The following is a 21,143-nucleotide window of genomic DNA, read 5'->3' as shown; positions in this document are numbered from 1 at the left end:
TCAGAGAAGCCTGCAGCCATTGTGAATGGACATTCTGAAAAGGCAGCCCATGTTGGCAGTGTCCCCAAGGAGCCTCCAGGGCTCACAAAGCCACCTGTGACTAACCAGTGCCCTTTACCTCAGGAAGACTTCCCAGCTCTCTGCAGTGCGGGGCCTCCCCGAATGCAGCCTCCACCAGGTAACAGCAGTCAGCCAGTAGCCCCACCTGGGCAGGAGTGGGTGGGAGGAGGAGGAGGAAGAAGAGAAGGAGGACTGGGCCAGACCTCCAGCTCCAGGGCGCTGGGTTAATCCCAAAGGCCTCTGGGTTCAAGGAATGTCATTTATTAGTCAGTGCCTAACTGTCATTTGGATAGCAGAGCTGCTTCCTCTCAGTGGCATGTTTGAAACCAGGAACATTGGGACCCACTCCCATGTGTTCCCAGCAGAATGTCAGGTTTGTTCTATCTAGATGGAGAATTCCTTTAGTTGTCAGCTAAGAAAGACAAGCCTGGCCCGGGCCTCACAAATCCCTCTTTTTAGTCTAGCTGTGAATGTAACCTGGGGAGTCACTTCTCAGAGGCTCACGGTTTCCTCAGCTGCGGGAGGAAGAGGGTAAACAGGTGACTTGTGATGTTCTTTTCTTCTTTAATGCCCTACAGGCATCTCATGGGATGCCCCTCCTGTGGCACCAGTGGGGTCACCTTGCATTTATAAACCTACCCACACTTCTTCAGCTTCATTGGCTTCTAATGGATGGGTTTGCTGGAGAACATTTTGTCAGGCTACAGAAGCCCAGTGGAGCCCTAACTCTTCAGTTAGTATGAAAGGCAGGGCTGTGTGCCCAGGAGGGAGCAGGAAGATGTGTTACTCCCCTACCTCTATGGTCCTGTGCAATTTTAGAGCCCTTTTGTGGGTTGGAGGCCTTGGGCACATCATTGAGTTTTTCTGGTCGAGGAGGGTGCAGTAGGATGTTTGTGGGGGCTTATGGGATTTTGAAAAGAAGTGCTGTTTGATGGAAATGAAGAGTTGGGGAGAAAACAAAGTTCCATGTGTTTCTGTATCTTCTTATGGGCCCTTCACTAAGTGAGGGATGAGTAGGTAGAAGGAGTTGGGCCCCTAGCAGGATGGCACTTTGTGGTGGTGAGAAGGCAGGCTCCGAGCGGAGTCTGTTGGTCTATCACATGGTGGGCATAGACACTGCCTTCGGGTTACAGGCTCTGTAATAAAACTATTGTGTACTTGAGGACACATGACAGCTCAGAACAGCCAGTTGAGCTTTGCTTAAGAAAAATGCTGGTGTCCCGACCAGAGAAATGGGTTCCTTCTCTGTGTGCCGAAGAGACCTGGGCTGTCCTCAGAACTTCTTTGAAAGAGTGGCCTGTGCTTCTCCACAGCAGAGGCTCTTGTAGCATCTTGGTGGCTCAGAACTGGCCTGTGGAGCCTGAAGGAGGCCTGACTCCCCTTGTTGTCCTGTGATAACTCAGAGCTTGGGGTAGAGGACTCCTCTAGCTGGTACCTCTCCCGGCTGCATAGTTGCCTTGGTTACAAGAAAGGGTAGCCTTAAACCAGTGCTTATAGTTGTTGGGAAACATCCTGAAGCTTTCTTGTGACCCTATGGTGTCATTTGTTGGCTTTTGTTTTTGTTTTTGTGGGGCAATGGGGGTTAAGTGACTTGCCCAGGGTCACACAGCTAGTAGTGTCAAGTATCTGAGGCCAGATTTGAACTCAGGTACTCCTGAATCCAGGACCAGTGCTTTATCCACTGGGCCACCTAGCTGCCCCTGTTGGCTTTTTTTTTTTTAATAGGAATAGTCATTTTGCTCCTGGGGGACCTTTCTCTGGGCTTCCAGTCCCAGAAATCTGGCATCTCCTGCTGTAGTGGCAGCAGGCAGGGGAAGAGGGAGGCAAATGTTCCCACCCCACCCAGTTGTGTCCTATGGCACATTTCATATTGTTTTCCTCTTCTCTTGCACTTTTCTAGGCTTTAACTCTGTGGTGCTATTAAAGAGCCCCCCGCCACCTCCAGGACTGTCGCCACCCATCAGCAAGCCCCCTCCGGGTTTTACCGTTATCCCACCCAACAGCATCTCAGAGCCCATCACCACCTCCGTAAAAGAGTAAGTTACAGGTGTCGGGAGTGCTCCATCCCAATCACACCAAATGCAGCTGAGCCTATGTTTCAGGGAGGGAGGAGGTGGGGAGGGAAGGAAGCGAGGCCATAGGGGTCACCTGAGGGCTGGCTGTGAATGAGTGGGCTGGTAGCACTTGAGGAGCTGCCGGAGGAAGCCATCTCCTCTTGGAATGTCCCTGAAGCGTTGTCTCTCGTCATGCAGGCAGGGCTGGCCCCACCCATAGGGGCTGGGGAGGTGGAGGCACGGCAGCTCTGCCACACAGGCTCTGTTTCTTCCCCTCGGGATCCTTTGTAACAGACTTGTACTCTGTGTTAGAGCGCAGCTTCCACTAAACGTTTTCATTTGGGATGTTGCTGTCCCCAGCCCTGTCGCTGGAAGCTCTCGTGGAGAGGACCGATTTCATTTTGCTCAGTGATTCTTGGTGTGGGCTCTGTGTGACTCAGAGGAAGCCCCGGATGTACATTCCTACTTCTGGCTCCTCGGTCCGCCCTTCGGATGAAGGAAATGCCCCAGAAGTAGCTGCAGCAGCTGTGTTCTCAGGTGCTGTCACTCTTCTGTATCCCCTGGGCCCTCCCTCCCGCATGCTCAGCAGTGAAATGCTTACCAGCTGCTCCCATTAGAGGAGGACACAGGCCCTCAGTCGTCACCAGACCACTGTGGGGTGGGAAGGCTGTGACACTCGTGTGCTGGACACAGATGGAGCTGCCTTGGGAGGAGCAGGGGCCCCAGCAGGGCCCCCGCTGCAGGGCCCCCTCGGCAGGGCCATGGCATGGAAGGGGAAGAGCCCTGGACGGGGAAGCAGGAGATCTGGGTTCTAGTCCCAGCTTTGCCACCAACTCACTGGGTGAGAGCTTGGGGAGTCCGTCACCTAGCGTCTCTGCGCCTCTCTTAACTTCTCCTCCTTAAATGAAGGAGATGGTCTTCCAGCTCTTAAGAAATGATTCTTTTCATTTATTTTCCAGGGCGAGGCCAGGGAAAATAGGCAAAAATTAATGTATACTCCTCCTCCCCCTGTCTCTTCCTTTCCTTTTTCTTCTCCCCTCATCTCTCTCCTCTCCCTTCCTTCCCCCTCTCCCTTTTCTATACTAGGCAAGGTCCCTGCCAAGGAACTTATTTGATACCTGAGAACTTCCAACAAAGGAATGCCCAGCTCATCCAGTCCATAAAGGAGTTCCTTCAGAGTGATGAGTCCAGATTCAACAAATTTAAAAGCCATTCAGGGCAATTCCGGCAGGTGAGTTGGGGTGAGGCTGTTTGGGGTGGGGGTGGCTCAGGGAGTGGGCATTTAGGAAAATCTGGGATCCAGGAATAAAATGAAATTGTGCTGGCTTAGGTTTTAATTTTTTCCTGGTCTTTAGGGTCGTATTTCTGCAGCACAGTATTATAAGACCTGCCGGGAACTCCTTGGAGAGAACTTCAGAAAAATCTTGAGTGAGCTCCTCGTGCTCCTGCCTGACACGGCCAAGCAGCAGGAGCTGCTGTCGGCACACAATGAGTTCCGGCTCCAGGAGAAGCAGGGGGCACCCAAATCTAGAAAGAACAAGAAGAGTGCATGGCTAGCTAGCACTCCTTCTGAACTGGACTGCTGCATCTGCCCTGTTTGCCAGCAGGTGCTGACCCAGGATGACCTGGGCACCCACAGAGCCCTGCATATTGAAGATGAAGAGTTTCCCTCCTTGCAAGCCATCAGCAGAATTATTAGTTAGCTTTCATCAAGACCAGCGGAACAGTCTCCACACCTTCTATTTGCACTTTTTTGAAGTAAGGTCTGGTAAGCCACAGCTGCCAGGGGTGTGGCTGCCTGGCTGTCCCTTGGGACAGTCCATACAGGGCCAGTGCACACCCCCTCTACACACACTCTCCTCCCCTTTGCAGAAACCAAAATGCCAGAGCACCAAATGCCTCAGGAGAAGTAGGCCAGGACACCTGGGGTGGTTGGCAGGTCGAGTTGGGCAGGGGAGGGAGAGCCGGCTGGGGTCATCAGCCAAGTTTACCTTGCCCCACTCAGAATACCGCCACCACCCACCGTTCAGGAATACAGCTGGGTTTCTTTGAAGCCAAGTAAAGACTGCCTTCCTCCCAGGATGGGGATGATCTTGCTCTTGATTCTTTTACTTTTTATCAAGTGACTTGGGGTGGGGGGGAGGGGGGAGGGGAGGGATAGTTCTTGTAGCCTAGGGGCCATTCCCTGGGGTTGAAGCCAGTGTCTTTGCCATGGTGGGGCAGACCCAGAACCACCTGCAGTCATACAGATTGGAAGAGCTTCCATGAGGAAAAAGAAGTGGGTTTTTTATGTTGAGGGAGCGAGACTGTTCAGTGTGTAAATGGTTGGTAGTTTTGTGATTAAAGAACATTCAGAATGGAAAACAAATAAAATTGTGCTACTTGAATTGGGATAATCTTTACAGGATTAGCTGAATGTGGGATTGAAAAATCTCTTTGACCTTTTATAATAAGACAATTTGTCTTCAAATACATTTATTTTGCAGTACGGCATGTAGAATATTGTTCTAAGCTTTCTTTTTCTCTCTCAGCAGTGGTCATGATTATTTTAATTTGTATTTAAAAACAGCCGTCTTTCTGATTATTGGATGTATTGATGCGGTTGAGTTGGAACATTAAAAACTGCTGCACATTGTTGCCTGGTGGTCCTAGTCTCTGCTTTTCACTAGGAGAATATGGATGTTCCCAGGTCATTAGGTTTATGCTAGAATGAAGAGGCCTGCTTGGTCAGAGCTGGTGGCTCCTGGCTATTTCCCCTACAGGGCCCCAGGTCAGGTCATAGGTTCTTTGCTGCAGAAGACCAAGGTCTGGCCCATCAAATTAGGGTGATTCCTGACCCCTTCTCCCGTAATGTTCCTGGGCCAAGACCACCCACCCTGAGGTAGAGCACAGGAGCATTTGCTTAGGGATGGGTGAGTTGGGAACTTGTCTTCCTTGGGCCCATCTACTCACTAATAACAGTGATCATGTCAGATTGCTGTGAGGAAGGAGGGGCCTTAGCAACATTTGCTGCTCCATCCTTTTGGTGTACGTATGTACTGTTGGCTACAGCCCTGGTGCTGCGTTGTCTCTCTGAGGAATGTTCATTATGTCCACTAATGACCACTGCTTTGCTGAAATTTCATTTCTCACAGGCCCTGGGGGGTTCAAGACGAGTACAGCAAGTAGCCAGGAAGGAGGGATGAGGGTTCTATGAGCAAGGATCCCCTGGCCTGCCTCCGTCAGAGCGGGTCTCAGACTTACCATTCCATGAAATGGACACATTGCCTGTGGTTTTTCTTCCATTCTAGATCTGGGACAATACCAATTTTTCTTAGCCTAGTTCTCGATTACAAAAGCCACCTTTGTTTTTAAAACTTTGGTGTTTTTCTCTTGAAAGTTACTGCAGTACCGTGTTCTCTTCCCATTTACTAAAAAATGGGGCTCCTGCTGTCCCCTCAGAAGTCATTGGAGCCTCAGCCCTTGAGGATCCTTCTCCCAGGAAGAAGATTCTGAGGGAAGAGACAGGGGGAAGGGGCTCTGCAGAACCCCCACAGTCCCCGTTGGTGCTCCTGGGAGGCACTGGACCTCCAGCCCAGTTTGCCCATCCCCCTTCATTTTACAGAGAGAGCTCAGAGAGGGAAAGGGTCTGGCTTGCTAAATGAAGGTCAGGATAGCAAGTCGGTGATAGAGCCACAGCTAGAACCCCAGTGCAGGGCTTTGGGCTACTTCACCTTGCTGCAAAATGCATTCCTGGTGTCTCCAGGCCACACAAGTTCGTTTGCACTCTTTATTGAAAATAAGTTGCAGCTGGAACACAGACACTGAAAATACACAATCACGGATTGTTCTTTGAGAAGAGAGATATATACAAAAAAAATTGTAAACATTTTTTTTACTGATGGTTCCATACACAGTCCACCCTAGACTACAATGTACATAGTTTTACTTACAACAGCAGCTTTGGGAAGCGGCCTGCCTTTAAAGAGAGGTATCTGCAAAACTTAAATGGGCAAACCACATTTGGTATCCATTTTTATTAAAAACTAGTACACAATTGAAGGGTTAAATGCAACAGAGTTCAGACTGCTGAGCTCCAGCAAGGAGTGAGTGGTCCCTCTAATGAACTCTGTGTGGAACGAGCAGGGAAGAGGCCTGGAGGGTGGGCTGGGAGGGAGCACCCCCTGGTTGCTTGCCAGTGACCAACCAGCCCACCTGCTGTGGGGAAGAGTTGGCAGAAGTGAAAGGTAGAGATAGATGGGTTCTTGGCAATGGTAATGAGGTGACTTAGCCTATAAAATCATTCTCACGCAAACAGAGTTCATCACCTGAACCTGTTACGCACCTGCTGTGGAGGAAGTTTCTGTAACTGCTTGCTGCTCTCTGGGGAAGAGACATTGCTGAGCCAGGGACATGGTTATCAACCTGAGAGCATGTAGGTACACTTGGTGTGTGCACACACTGTCTACAGGACCAGAAAGCAGAAAGGGAAGGGGGCTTTCCTTGGATATCCTGTAGCTTCTGCACTGTCTATGATGTGTCAAATGCACTCACATTTATTATTTAAATCTGGAAAAGAGGCAGAGTTCTGGAGCCCTCAATCCTCCCCCTCCCCATTTTCTCTTATTTCCTCCCACCCTCAAGAAGCACTCACTTTCCTCACCCAGGCCTGGCAAGGGGCATGGATGCCACCCATAGGGGCCTCTGGTCCCTCTTGCAACCTCTCTGTAACGTGCTGACTCCCACCAAACCTGGACTTGGGCACATATGTTTAGCTGTCATGGGAGGCAAGGGGAGAATCGGTGTCGATGTCTGACTCCTTGTTCCTTCCAGAGGAGGCTCCTCAGCGGCTTGTGAGAGCAGAAGCCGATAATGATGCTCAGCATTGCAGCGGTATGGACATGCTTTGCTTCATATGGTAGAGCGGGGCCCTGACTAAAGATAAATGCTGGCCCCTACTGACCAAGGGGAAATGGATGGTGGGGGGTGGGGTGCTTAATGGGAGAAGAAAGGCAAGGATCTGGAGAATTAATACAGGAAGGCTAAAGCATGTTCTATAGCTATAACACCAACAACTCTAGGATTTCTCTAATGAGTCCATAAGAATAGATTAAATTACGTTCCGTATCGCTGGGCATACTACCCTACCTGACAAACCACTGGCACATAAGACAGACTACAACAGACACTATTTAACAGTACTACCCACACCCAAAATTTGCTATAAGGATCCCCTGGGTGGGAACTCGGGCACTCTCTAGGGCTGGGAGGTGCCCAGGTCATGCAGTAGGGTTGGGCCAGGCCTAGGGGCAGGGCTCTTGCTGCTGCTGCCGCCTTTGGTACATCTCACCGTATTGTCAGCTCACACCCAAGGGTCCGGAGTCTTGAGTTCAGGCAAAAGGTTCTAGATGATTCCCCCCTCCCAGAAAACACTGGGCAGGCAGGGGTGGGGGTGGAGGGAGGCAGGTCAGTGCTACTCCGGGCAGGCTGGCCTTGATTGAAGGCAAAATGCTCGACCACCATGTTTGACTTTTTGGCCACATCCACCTTTTCCAGCTGTCGGAGCCCTAAGCCTGGCTTAGCAGGGAGGTGAGTTGGGGAGTAGAGAACCCCCCCTAGCCCAACAAAGGAGGATGTGGGGAAGGTATCCCTGAGGCACTAACAGGGATACCCCTCCAGGAGCCTGGACCCCTACTTTTTCTGGGGGCATGCACACAATTCTGCAGCAGCCCCAACTTTTCTGTCACTACCGAGTGACGTGGGGATCTGGGGGGAGTGAGCCACCGAGGGGGGGGGGCCGGGCCAGGGGCACTGAGAATGGCCCTGACATCCATAGAAAGCCCATTGCGATCACGGTAATACACAGAGAGCAAAATAGAAAAATACAATATACCCAATGGACAGTATCTCACAAATACAATCAATTTAAGGAACCGTTTAAATTGATTATTGGCTAAAATATTGACACACGTACCTTTTGTGCTGCTAAAATGGGTCAGTGTTCCCTCTAAGGAAAATATTGCTGCAGTTGGTTTTCCCTGGGTAGGGGTCATGGGGCTCCCCTTCCTCAGCTGGACCTTTTCCTTCAGACTTGGGAATGAGAAGCCACGGGGCCAGGATGGGGAACAGGCACCTCAGCCTGTGGGGGAGGGATGGGACAGAGCACCCTGGAAACCCTGAGTCTTCTCCCCAGCAGGGCAGGGTTTGGGGGCCCAGGTGGGTTTGGCTCATTCTGAAAGTTTACTAGGAAGGCCAAGGAGATAGGATTGGGGTGGAGAACGAGGGGTCAGGCCCTTCTAGCCAGGGACTGGAGCTGGGGAAATTCAGCATGTCTGACTTAGCAGGTTGTCTTAATTCAGAGCCTGTGGGTGGAAGGTGGCCCTGAGCAGAAGGTGCTGAAGACTCAGAGGCGTGCCCCGCAGAAGGGCACAATTATGGGTGGGGTCAGGAGGCTAGTAGCACCCATCCTACAAAGAGTGGGGAGCTTTGGGCTCAGCAATTCCCAATGAGAGCTCATGATGTCATGCTACCTCACTTCCTCTCCTGGGTTTCCTTCTTCCGACATCACCTGCTCACTGCCTCCCCTTTCCCCTCCTCACTTTCAGACTTTAATGTTTCATTAAGGCCATTCTGTGTTCAGAATATGGTTCTTCATTGCTCCCTCTTCCCACCTTCCCTTACCTCCTGGAACATACTTGGCTGCCTCCTTCCCCTCCAGCGTGCACCTAACTCTCCTTCCCCCACTTAATTTCCTACCTTTCTGCTTCTTTCTCCCTGCCTTCCTAGCCTCCTTTTCCCTGCCTCTCTCCTTCCCATATGCATCTTCATTCCTTTCTCATTTCCCTCCCTCCTCCCCACCCACTGGCCTCCTTTCCTTCCCCAACTCCCTTCTTTCCTTCCTTTTCAGACTTAGAGGGAACACTGTGTGATTATTTTGTTTGCTTAACCCTTAGAGGTGAGACAAGAACCGAGACCACTGTACAGAGTCCACAAGACTGACCCACAGGGACAGGCCATAGCTGTAGCCCAAACATGCTCACAGTACCCCGAGGCCCTGGCACGGGGTGGGCAGCTCTACTAATAGGCAGGCACCTGGTAGCCCTTGGGGCTGGTGTCTAGCGTTTCAGTGAAGGGGGGGCTCTGGTAGGTCTCAGTGCCCTCAACACCACTGCCTGTTGGGTATCCAGGGTAGCTGGTACCAGGGGCTGCACTAAGCTGGTCCGTGGCAAAGAGCGACATATCGGTGCCCAGGCGGTATCTCTGCAGCGCCTTCACCATGAGGGCCACCTGTGGGAGAGGTCCACAGTGAAGATGGTTAATGTAACAGCAGCAGCCAGAACCCCCTGAAAGGGCCACAGAGGATTCCAAGGAAGGGGATCGATCCCCTCAGAAACCCAGAACAGCCAAAGAAAATGTATCTGTCAGGTAGGAAACAACTATAATAATAAGGCAAAGTAGAGAGACAGACCAGGAAAGGAGGAGACTAGATACTAACAAAGAGGTGAAGAAAGCGAGAGAGAAATCCGGAGTGTTTAGTGGAAAGAACTGTTGGATGGGGAGTCAAAACATCTGAGATTGAGTCCTGGTTCTGTTTGCTTGGCCTTAAGTCAATACTCCCCTTCCCTTGTTTTCTCCATCTGTAAAATGGGTTAAATCTAGAAACTGAGAGAGAATATAGTGGCAAGAAACAGATGGAGAGGATAAGGAAAAGAGCTGGTGGTTAAGCTGGTGACTTTCCTGATGGCCCTGGGGGAAGCTCCCAAGCCCCTATCTCTGGCACCGCCCACAGGGACATGGGTAGCCCTAGCTGCGCAGTGACAGAAGGCTGGGGGATGCTGTTCCCCATACTCACCCAGGTGATGATAGAGAAGAAAGAGAAAGCAATGCCTGCCCGGGCTGCATCTGCCCCCTGGTTTACTGCCTCACTCATCTTGGTCTGCTGCCATTGGTTTGCCAGGAAACAGAAACACACAAACCACAGGAAGGACCAGAGCCCTGCAGCCAAAGTGGGAATAGCTCAGATCGGGGAGGCTGGTGGAGCTGCTTCCTCCATAAACAATCCTCTTTTCCTTTCCCTGCCATATCCCACAATCTCTCTTCCCCACTCCCTGACCCCAAACCATCCCCCCCCCAGATCCCTCAATTCCAAACACAAATGCCTGCCTCTCAGATGTCCCCAAATCCCCAATCTGACTCCCAATACCTTCATCTCCTCCTCCCCACCCCCCAACCCAAAGCTCCCAGTTCAAACCCTCACTCTGACCACACAGCCCCAGGATCTTTATCCCGACCCCTTACAAGTCTCCATCTTGATTAACATGGCCCAAATGTCCCACCCTGATTCCTGAAGTCCAAGACTTACACTCCTTATATGCCCTATTCCAAAAGAAGTCCCTAGTGAGTCCTCCTGCCTCCTACCTGAAAAGGCCAAGTCCAGGAGCACTGCCCGCCGCCGGTCCTTGACGCTGCTGATTTCCTGGAAGTTGAGGTCAAGGACGAGGAAGAAGATGCAGGCAAAGAAGGCGATGATGCCGATGGCAATGCCGTAGTTACAAGCACCTTCGTTCTTGTTGTAGATGCAGTGCAGCTCCGGGGTGCTGCCACTATTCACGTAGCCCTCATTCACGATGGAGCCGAACACCACAATGGAGAACACCTGGGGGTGAGAGCAGGGCTGGCTGGAGGGTAAGGCCCATGCCCATTGGTTGGTGAGGCTCTCCAGCCTGGCTCCTCGCCCGTGGAGGGCTGGGTCCAAAGTGACCCAAAGACACCAAGAATGGGGCCTGAGGTGGCTGGCAGGAGGTGATTAAGATGGGAGTGTACTTTCTCTTCACACTCAGTCCAGCCTGGCTATCCATCCACCAGCCTCTAAGGCTTCCTGACACAAGAACCCTAAAACAAGGGATGGCTCTATTGGCCCGGTTTTCCTAGCCCGGCTGTGCTAGGAATTCTGCCTTGCTTGCAGCCCAGCCTGATCCCTGGGCTGGGAACATACAAGATGGGGAACACTTGAGACAGATCCACATCTCACCTCGAACCAGAGGTTCCCTCAGTGGGGAGGCTGTGTCTCCCCTGCCACCAGACCTCAGTCTCCTGAGGCCCAGGATCAAGGAGGAGGAAGGGAACAAAGAGGTCCCTGCAAGGGGTCTGGTCCAGATGTTAGAACAGATGTGTCATACTTTTGTAGCAGTAACACTTTCAATGCAGAGGAAGCCAGGACCATGAATTTCTATAACATCTATGCTGTCTTCATGGCATGGAAAAACTATTGGTTCCAGATAATAATAACCAGCATTTATAGTGTGCTTATGTTTACTATGTTCTAGGCACTGTACTCACTGTTTTACATTTATTATCTTGTTTGACCCTCACAACAACCCTGGGAGGTCAGTGTTTCCCCATTTTACAGATGGGGAAACAAGCAAACAGGGTAAGTGACTTGCTCAGGGTCACATAGCCAGTATGTGTCTGAGATCCAATTTGAGCCTGGGTCTTCCTGACTCCAGGCCCAGTGCTCTGTCCCCTGGGCCACCTAGCTGCTAATGATATGGTAAGATGGTGCCCTGAAGGAGGTTTTGTTCCCTGTCTAGCCAATCTCCTTCCTGTCCTGCCTTATCAACTTCCTTTCCTGTCTGACCTACCCGACTCCTTGCCATGCCCTCCACAAGTCTTCTCTCAACCTCATTCTCCCGCCCTCACAGACTCTGTTGTTTGCTTTCTCTGCCAAGGAGATTAATATCCGGACTGAAAGGGAGAGAACAAAAATGACTAATAGGAAGTCCAAGACCCTAGACAAGTAAGGAGATGGTAAGTGACTGTCCTCAATGAGTTCAAGTCAAAAGGCCAAAATGAATTGCAGCTTACTATATAGAAATCTCTTACATGTGATTGCTGGGCCACAGTCAGTGATCTCTGAGAAATATTGGGGGATTGGGGGCAGGAATGACAGATGTTGGAAGAACACACCAATACACCATTACTGGGTCTGTGAATTGGAGCCATTCTGGAAAGTAAGTTGAAACTATGCCCCCAAAATTACTTCTATAAACTGAATATGCTCTTTGACTCCCAGCAATCCCACTACTAGGCCTCATACCCCAAAAAGAAAGAGGAAAAGGACTCAGATACACAAAAATACTTATAGCCACTCCTCTTGTAGTATCAAAGAACTGGAAACTCATCCCATCAATAGCCAAAGAGCCGAACAAATGGCATATGAATGTAATGGAATACTACTGTGCCACCATAAGAAATGGTGAAAGGGGGGCAGCTAGGTGAAGGGGTCAGTTTCAGAGAAACCTGGGGAGACTTGCATAAAGTGATGCAGCAGAGTGAAAAAAACAGAACCAGGGGCACAATTTATACAGTAACAAACAACTTTGAAAGCTATGAGTTCTGATTAACAAAATAACCATCCATGATGCCAGAGGCTTAATGATAAAACATGCTACCTACCTCTTGACAGAGTGGTGAGGGACTCAAGACAGCCCAATAAGACATACTTATTGGACATAACCAACACAGGAATTTGTTTCAAGGGTTTTGGACTCAGGTCCTCCTGAATCCAGGGCTGCACCTGTTTCAAGGGTTTTGTTTTTTCTTTTAATGGTGGAGGTGGATTGGAGGGAAGAGAAAATTGATCTAATTGATTTAATTTAAAAATTAAAAGAAAAATCATGGAGTATGGGAGAAGTGGCAGAGGAATAAAAAAGGGCAAATGTTGCTCCAATTTAAGAGAGAAAAAGAGCGAGAGCAAGAAAGCACAAACTATGAGGCATCAAGCTTGACTTGGATTCCTGGCAATATTCTAGAATGCATTTCTCAAGGGGATGGTTACTGAACATCTATCTGGAGAAGGAGATGAGAATAAAGAGCCTTCATAGCTCCAAGAAAAAAAAAACACGTCAGGCTAACCACTAGACTGGTATGTATCAGTTGGATTAGAGGAGACATAGTTTACACAGATTTTAGCAAAGTATTTGACAAAGTGTCTCATGTTATTATCAATGGACAGATAGAGTCATGTGGGCTAGAGTAGAGTAAGGAGAATTGGTTGAATGACTAGGACTCTAGAATGGTCATTAATGGATTGATATCAAGGTGGTGTCTAGTAGAGTGAGTTCCCCCAGGACTTCGACCATACGCTGTTTAACATTTTTATCGGTGACTTGGCTAAAGGTATAGCTGGCATGTGTATTAGATTTTCCAATAATACAAAACTCAGGGGAACAATGACATATTGGATGAGTCAGAAATCAAGAATAAATCTCAATCTGCTGGTTCTAATAAAATGAACTTTAGTGGGGACAAATGTCCTTGGATTAAAAAAAAATCATAAGTATAAGAGGAGGATAGCATGTCTAGATAACAGTTCATCTGCAAAAAATCTGGGGATTTTAGTGGGCTTCGAGCTCAATATGTGATCAGTCAACAGCAACGCCAACAAAAGGCGGGATAAAACGAATGCAATCTTGGGCTGCATTGACAGGCAGAAAGGAGGGCATAGTTCTACCCTGCCCTAGTAGTACCATACCTCTAGAATTGAACCCAGCTGTGGGGACTGAATTTTAGAAATGACATTGGCAAGTCAGATGGCATCAGAGGAAAGAGACCAGCATGGTGAAGGGCCTCAAGATCATGCCAGAGAAGAATTGGGTGAAGGATTGAGAAAAGCTTGGCTGGAAGAAAAAAAAATGGCTTAATGGGGATACCTTCCACACAGCTACCACGTTGACATTCATAAAACAGTCTTGTCATTCCTCCACTCAAAATGTCTTCAGTGACTCCCTTCAGTGGCCTCTTGGAGAAAACACAAAACTCTCAACCTGGCATGTAATGCCTTCTGCGGTCAGCCATATCAGATCTACCTTTTAGTTGTTCCATGTCTTCCCTGTAGACACTGTCTCTTTCTAGCCAGTCTGGCATATTGGCTGCTTTTCCTATACACATTTCACCTCCTGGATGCACTTCCCCTCCCTGCCTCCTTCCAAGCACAGGTACTCAAGTGCCTTTTTTTTTTTTTAGTGAGGCAATTGGGGTTAAGTGACTTGCCCAGGGTTACACAGCTAGTAAGTGTTAAGTGTCTGAGGCTGGATTTGAACTCAGGTATTCCTGACTCCAGGGCCGGTGCTCTATCCACTGCGCCATCTAGCTGCCCCCTACTCAAGTGCCTTTTCCAATATGATTTCCTCATCTTACCCTCCCCTCCCCACCCCAAGTTGTTAGTACTTTCGGCCTCTGGACATTCCTATTTACTATTCAGTATACATGCTTTGGAATCAGCTAAATGGCAAAGGGCAGGGTGCCAGGCCTGGAGTCAGGAAGACTCATCTTTCTGAGTTCAAATGTGGCCTCAGACACTTAACTAGCTGGGTGAACCTGGGCAAGACAAGTCATTTAACCCTGTTTGCCTCTGTTTCCTCATCTGTAAAATGAACTGGAGAAGGAAATGACCAACCACTCCAGTATCTTTGCCAAGAAAACCCCAAATGGGGTCATGAAGAGTCAAATTCAACCAAAAAACATACTTCCCTCATCCCCTACAAAGTGTAAGTCTCTGAAGGTAGGGATAGCTTTGTTTTTGTATCACAGTGGGGTTTTTTGTTTGTTTTTTGAGGCAATTGGGGTTAAGTGACATGTCCAGGGTCACATAGCTAGTAAGTATCCTCCTGAATCCAAGGCCAGTGCTTTATCCACTACACCACCTAGCTGCCCCTCATAGTGGTGTTTAATAAGAATTAATTGAATTGAAATAAATAGGATATGTCTTGAAATAGTTTGAGGACTTTTATGTGGAAAAAGTATTTTAGATTTGTTCTGCTTGGCCTCAGGGGGCAAAATTAAGGAAAATGAGTGGTTCTGAAGAGGCACAGTTAGGCTGAATATAAGGCTGAAAACTTCCCTTCCATTAGAGCTACACAAAAGTAGAATGTAGAACTCCCTCCTCAAGAGGAAGTGGGTTTCTCCCCTCACTAAAGGCCTTTCATTGAAATGTGGGGGCACCTAGGTGGCACCAGCCCTACCAGCCCTGGAGTCAGGAGGACCTGAGTTCAAATTTGGCCTCAGACACTTGACACTTACTAGCTGTGTGACCCTGGGCAAATCACTTAACTCCCATTGCCTGCCCCCCCCCAAAAAAAAGCAATCATTGAAATGTGAATGACTACTGGTGTAGGAGGGATCGCTTCTTCAGGTGGGATTGGGATTAGATGCCTCTGAGGTCCCTTCTGATTCTGTGAAACTGTGATGCTATAGCATACAACCCTCCCCTGCAGCTGCTGATGGCATCCAAATGTTGTTCCTGACCTCCACATGGCTCATCTCAGATTCTGGAGTCCTTAGTGTCTGCCATCTGACCTCACCGCCCCTGACATGGATGAACTGCCCAAGCACCTGGATTCTTCATCTCTGACGTTTTGCTTCATTATGTCTGTCGTGTGGATGTGATCTCTGACGTCTAAATATGTTCCTGTTGCTTGATGAGTAGAATTAAACCACCGGATGTTTCTAGAACAGTGTTTAGATATGTGGGGAGAGGGGGAACAGTGGAACTTGTCCAAACCAGGTGTCTCCAGAAGACTCCCAGCGGGGCATACACTCATCCTCCCCTCTCTGTTCATTCCCTTTTTCACAACTTTCCCCTACTGGTGGTAATGGTTATAGAATCATAAAATATTTGAGTTAGAAAAGATTTCCCTTGTTTTACAAACAGGTAAACTAAGATCTAGAGGAAAGTGACTTGTCCAAAGGCAGCAGAATTGGGATTACAAATCAGGTCTTTCTTCTGACTCCTGATCCAGGACTCTTTCCTTTGTATCGAGGTGTGTGTGTGTGTGTGTGTGTGTGTGTGTGTGTGTGTGTGTCCCTGTACACATGCACACTCTCATCTATCTTCAAAGACTGCAGTAGATAGCCCCACCCTTGGACCCCTGAAAAGAAAACTCTTGAAAAGATGAAAAACTTTGAAACTGGTTATGCAAATACCTGCACTCAAATGTTCTAGCCTCTGTCAACCCAACCTCCAATCTGAGAGGGTTTCCTGAAGAGGTGGAAAGGGTTAGGGTTAGGTTTATCCCACACAGAATCTCCTTGCTTGAAATTGTCCTACCTGTTCCTTCCCTCCCTGGGCTCCAGACTGGGATGGCTCCTGCCCTGTTTGACACAAATGACATCTTACCCAACCTGGGCAGCAGAAATATGTAGAACCCTTCACCTGGGAGGTCCTTTTCTCTCTCCTCTATAAAGCCCTCCTTGACTAAGTAACCCCATTCTAGTTGAACTCAGAACTTTATTCCCCTTTCCCTTCCCTCAATCAATAGCTGTGCATCTACTCCCAGGGCCTTGCCCACCAAATAACTGCACTAACTTCTGACATGAATTCCATGCCCTCATTTTACTGTCTGGTTACAGCAAAAAGCTATGTCATCAGGCCCTTTGCCAACTGGGAACTTTTTTTTTTTTTTAGCATTCATTAAACCGGGAACTTCTAAAACCAGGTGCTTCTGATACAAATCTGCTGCCCAGACCTATCAAAACACCTAGTTACTGGCTTCTGGAATAGGCCTTCAGCTGCCTTTAGCTGATTAGAAAAAGATGGGGAAATAATAATCTTCCCTAGAAACTTCCCAGGGGGGGAAGGGGCATGTCCCCGAGACTCTGAGAAAAATGGCTGTCAAAAATCACAAGACGTTAGAAAGCGAAGACGCTAGAGGTCGTTCTGAGGCAAAACCTGTCTTGGTTATCAGAGGTCAAGGAGTGGAGATAGAAATGAAAGCTGGAATCTGGCCCTTCCCCCACCCCACCCCACCCCACCCCAAGCTGAACAAAACTTAAGGCTTCCTTCAGAGGTCCTGGTGCTAGCCCTGTTCTCTAGCTAGGGAAGTCATTTGTATTTCTGGTCCCTACTCTAAATGCCCTGATCACGTCCCAGCAGCTCCCAAGGCACACAGCTGGGGTCCTGGGATCTCTGAGCTCCTACAGATCCCGCCCTAAATCAAGCCCTAATTATCTCGTTTGTACTGCTATAATGTTTCCTAACAGACTCCTCTCTGATGCTTCTTTAACACAGATGGCAGAATAATCTTCCTAAGGACACACACACACACACACACACACACACACACCCCCCCCCCCCACACACACACACACACACACACACACCCCCAGTCAAACTAGACTGCTCTCCTTCCTCCAATTTTGTTCCCCCTCTATGCCTTTGTACACAGCGTTGCCAAGTCCCTTCCTGCAAGGTTCCCCTCTGGTGCCACCTCCTCCAAGAGGTCTTCTCTGATTCCACCAGCTATGAGGAGTTACTCTCTTCTTGAATGACTCGTACTTTTTCCATTTGTACTCTCATCCACCTGTTACTGTTGGGTTTTTGGTTATCTGTGTGTCCCACGTCTCCTAAATTGTGAGCTCCTTAAGAGGAGACTATGTCCTGTTTTCTCTGGGTATTCCTCCCAGCATCTAGCTTAGGACACTGCACCTAATATTTCATAAATATTGTTTAAAGGAATTGTGTTTTTACTTTGTAGACAGGACCGCTTCAATGGGAATCACCTTGTTGGGGGTAGGAAGGTGGGAAATGGGGAGTCCCCATTCTGATAGGGAGACATGGATCCCCTTTTAGGGAGGAGGTAGATTGCACATTACCAATAACTGCCCTTCTAGCCAGCCCTGGCCTAGACACCTCAACCCAGAAATATCTTGCCAAAGAGATGGGATCAGTCACCTGCCACCCTCCCTCACTCTCCTAAGAACTAAGGGACTTTTCTAATATTCCTCCAGCTTCTGCTTCCCTTAAAAGCTCTCAGAAAACAGGAACCTGAGAGAAGAGGGGGCTAAATGAAAAACTACCCACTTCCTAATTTACTCTGGGTCTCAATGACAAGTTTCCTTTAAGTATGAACATACATATGCAACTCATGGACACATACATGCTTAGCACATGGTCTGGGAACAGGGAAGGATGGGAATGATGAGATATACTGGGGATTCTGTCTGTTCCTTGGGGGGGGGCATGCGTCAGAACCCCCCCCCCCCAATCTCAGCAACGAAGGAAGGATGAAAAGCTAGACGTTCCTCTGCCTCGCCCTGAAGTGCTCAGTGGTCAATTCTGGCTAACCTGAGGGAGAAGGTCGCTCACCTGTCAGGGAAATGAAACCTGCCTATTGTCCAGAGGGAGAGACTTCAACCAGAAAGCTTGGGGGAGGGGATGATTCAGACACATGAATTTGGAGCCCCCTGAAGGAGCTTACCAACATAGGTACATCTGGGAGGTGGGGGTGGAGGTAGGGAGGTGGTGAGATGCACACCATCCATTAAGAAGAGGGAACTAAAGGTTTTGAGAGCGGTAGTGGAATGAATGAGATACCTCCTTAGGGTACTAAGTGACCCTACTGTGATTTACTAAGTGACCCCAAATTCCCTCCTTCCTTTCTCATCTCCTCTCCTAATTCCTGAAGCTGGTGGACGGCTCACCCTTGGACCAGAAGCTGCCCCCGCCCCAAAGTCCTGGGTCTAGCCCTGGGGTGGTGACGTCATCAGAACCGCTAAGGGCCCCTCCCAAAAGGTCTCAGAGGGATCTGGGATCTCTGTGAGGGCATCCCTGGCTCTGCTTGGAAGAGGGGAAAGGTAATCATGTCTTGCTTGGTGTAATGGTGGTGGTGGGAGGTAGTCGAGGAGTCACCTGGTGTTACAAGGACCCATGTATGCGGCGTACCCCACCCCCAAACCTCATCACATGTATGTGTGCATGGGCCAGGATGGGGAAGGAAAGAAAAAATGTCTGCCGGTCTTGAACTGCCCCCCCAACCCCCTTCCTTGCCGATTCTCAGAATCCAGAAAACAGGAGAGCTTGGGCGGGGAGGGACAGCCAGGATAGCTGGGAAATAAGGAAAGGGGGTGGGGGCGCTCAGTGTCCTTCCACCCCAGGTTCAGGGACTCAGTACCTGTTCACACTATACTCTCCATTTAGAGGTTCAATGACTCCTCAAATGCCCCCCCCCACCTACGCATTATGGGGCAAAGTGAACGCTAGTCTCCCCCCGCCCCCCCCCCACACACTACCCCAGTGTCTTCCCCGGGAAAGGACAGCACCAACCCCAGGGAAATCAGATCCTCGGCTCGTTCTATCTGTCCGCCGCCGCCGCCCCCGCCCCCGCCGAGGCCCATTTACCCCCACCTCTTCCAGGGGGCCCTCTTGGCTTGGCAGTGAGTGCCCTTACCCAGGCTGTGATCCGTAAGATGGTCTGGGGACGTTTGATGAAGCTTATGGGGTCGAAGGCGGCTCCAGCCCTGCCGGCTCCGAAAGAAGCCCCCTCCATTTCGAGTGTCCGTATGTCAGTCAGTCAGTCAGTCTTGCTGGTCCTGGACAGAGCCCTTAAGGATGCCGCCGACACTGCCGCTGAAGCTGCTGCCGCCGCCCGAGCAGCGCGAGTCCCTAACCTGACGCGCGCCCCCTCTCGCGGGCGTGCGCACAAAGACCACGGGAGCGTGCAGATAGAAGTAACTCCCCCCCATCCCGCCCCCGCCCCCAGTCTGCTCCTCACCCCATCGCAGAAGTCCTTGAAGTCCCGTTCAACAAGATTCACTCCCAGCGAGCCCCCCACTTTGATCATTTCCTTAAAAATACCCTATTGAAAAAATCCTACCCAATTTCACTGCTCTAGCCCAAGTACCTCTGCTGACCATCCCCCACTAGTCATCCTTAACTCTGTTCCTGACTACCCCTAAAAGGACACCTTGACTATTCCCCACTGATCATTCCATTAACCATTACCCAGTGACCTACTGGCCACTCCTGGATATTGCTTACTATTCCCCACATCCCTTCCTGGCTCCTTCCTTCATAGCTACCAATGTTTGCATATTACTTGGAAGTGCAGGCACTCACTTCCCTTCCCCCTACGCAGCCTTAGCCAATACCGGTCACTCTCCAAATGGATTCATGAAGGATAGAACTGACAGAGACCTTTCCGTAGAAAAGAGCAAGGTGTGAAATTGGAAAGCAGAAGTCTGCAATAAAGAGGGACATCAGGGATGATGGGAGCCAAAGTCCTACTCATTTCATATGGGAAGAAAGTGACACTTGCTTAGGTCCTGTGGGAACCAAGACAAGGCCCAAGTCCAGACCCCCAACTACTGGGCACTCCCCAAGACAGCACCCCACCACTGGGTCTCTGTATCTGGAGTCAAATGACCACCTTTACCTCTGGAGACCTGCTTCCAATCTGAAAGTCTACCTACCTGTCTTCCCAACAGCCCAGAACCTTGTCTCAAAACATACAGCTGGGAGCTGGGCACCTTAAAGTCTAACATTGATTGCATGACCTCGAGCATGCCATTTCTTGAGTCCCAGTTACCTCTTCTTTACTTTTTTTTTTTTTTGCAGGGCAATGAGGGTTAAGTGACTTGCCCAGGGTCACACAGCTAGTGTCAAGTATCTGAAGCTGCATTCAAATTCAGGTCCTCCTGAATCCAGGGCTGGTGCTTTATCCACTGTGCCACCTAGCTGCCCCACCCAGTTACCTCTTCTGCAAATGAGTTTTTTGGGCTTTCTTAGGTAGAAGCTCTGAGGTTCCATATTTTTTTGGGGGGGGGGCGGTGCAATAGGGGTTAAGTGACTTGCCCAGGGTCACCCAGCTAGTATCAAGTGTCTGAGGCCAAATTTGAACTCAGGTCCTCCTGAATCCAGGGCTGGTGCTTTATCTGCTGTGCCACCTAGCTGTCCCCAAGGTTCTATAATTAACTTATCTGGTTTGCAGTGGTGCAGAAAAGACAATTTGGGTCTCTCTAGTTACACAGGGGATGGTCCTGGGTGATCCCCATTCTGTCCTAGCTCCACTTTTCAGATAACACAAAGGGAAGCCTGGGTGGATGGATAACAATGGAGAAATGGTATGTCTCCGTCCTGTTGGGAGTTTCCACTCTGGCTAAGGGATGTCTAGATCTCAGTATCTCATTATTCCCCAGGACAGTGACTTTCTTGGACCTTTGAGGCAATTTCTGGTGGGCCCTGATTGGGATGCCAACCCCAGGGCAGGCCAGTTT

At 49.5% G+C, this 21,143-nt stretch overlaps 2 protein-coding genes across 2 annotated transcripts in view; one reads left to right on the top strand and one right to left on the bottom strand.

Annotated features, from left to right (window-relative positions):
• Positions 1–4,751, top strand: part of ZNF598 (zinc finger protein 598, E3 ubiquitin ligase) — a 31,464-nt gene extending 26,713 nt beyond the window's left edge. The window contains 4 exon segments of the mRNA XM_044000133.1: positions 2–178; positions 1,961–2,096; positions 3,201–3,345; positions 3,470–4,751. Coding sequence (XP_043856068.1) covers positions 2–178; positions 1,961–2,096; positions 3,201–3,345; positions 3,470–3,817 — 806 coding nt within the window. The 3' untranslated portion in view covers positions 3,818–4,751.
• A 1,118-nt stretch (positions 4,752–5,869) lies between these two features.
• On the bottom strand, positions 5,870–19,566 carry SYNGR3 (synaptogyrin 3). The gene is made up of 4 exons (XM_043970728.1): positions 19,319–19,566; positions 10,512–10,749; positions 9,946–10,088; positions 5,870–9,380 (listed from the first exon to the last, which is right to left on the bottom strand). The coding sequence occupies exons 1-4, from the start codon at positions 19,415–19,417 to the stop codon at positions 9,171–9,173; spliced, it is 690 nt and encodes a 229-aa protein (XP_043826663.1). The 5' UTR covers positions 19,418–19,566; the 3' UTR covers positions 5,870–9,170.
• Positions 19,567–21,143: the final 1,577 nt, after the last annotated feature.

Source organism: Dromiciops gliroides, chromosome 1 (genome assembly GCF_019393635.1).
Source record: "Dromiciops gliroides isolate mDroGli1 chromosome 1, mDroGli1.pri, whole genome shotgun sequence".
Taxonomy (NCBI): domain Eukaryota; kingdom Metazoa; phylum Chordata; class Mammalia; order Microbiotheria; family Microbiotheriidae; genus Dromiciops; species Dromiciops gliroides.
This window is presented reverse-complemented; position numbering and strand designations above follow the sequence as displayed.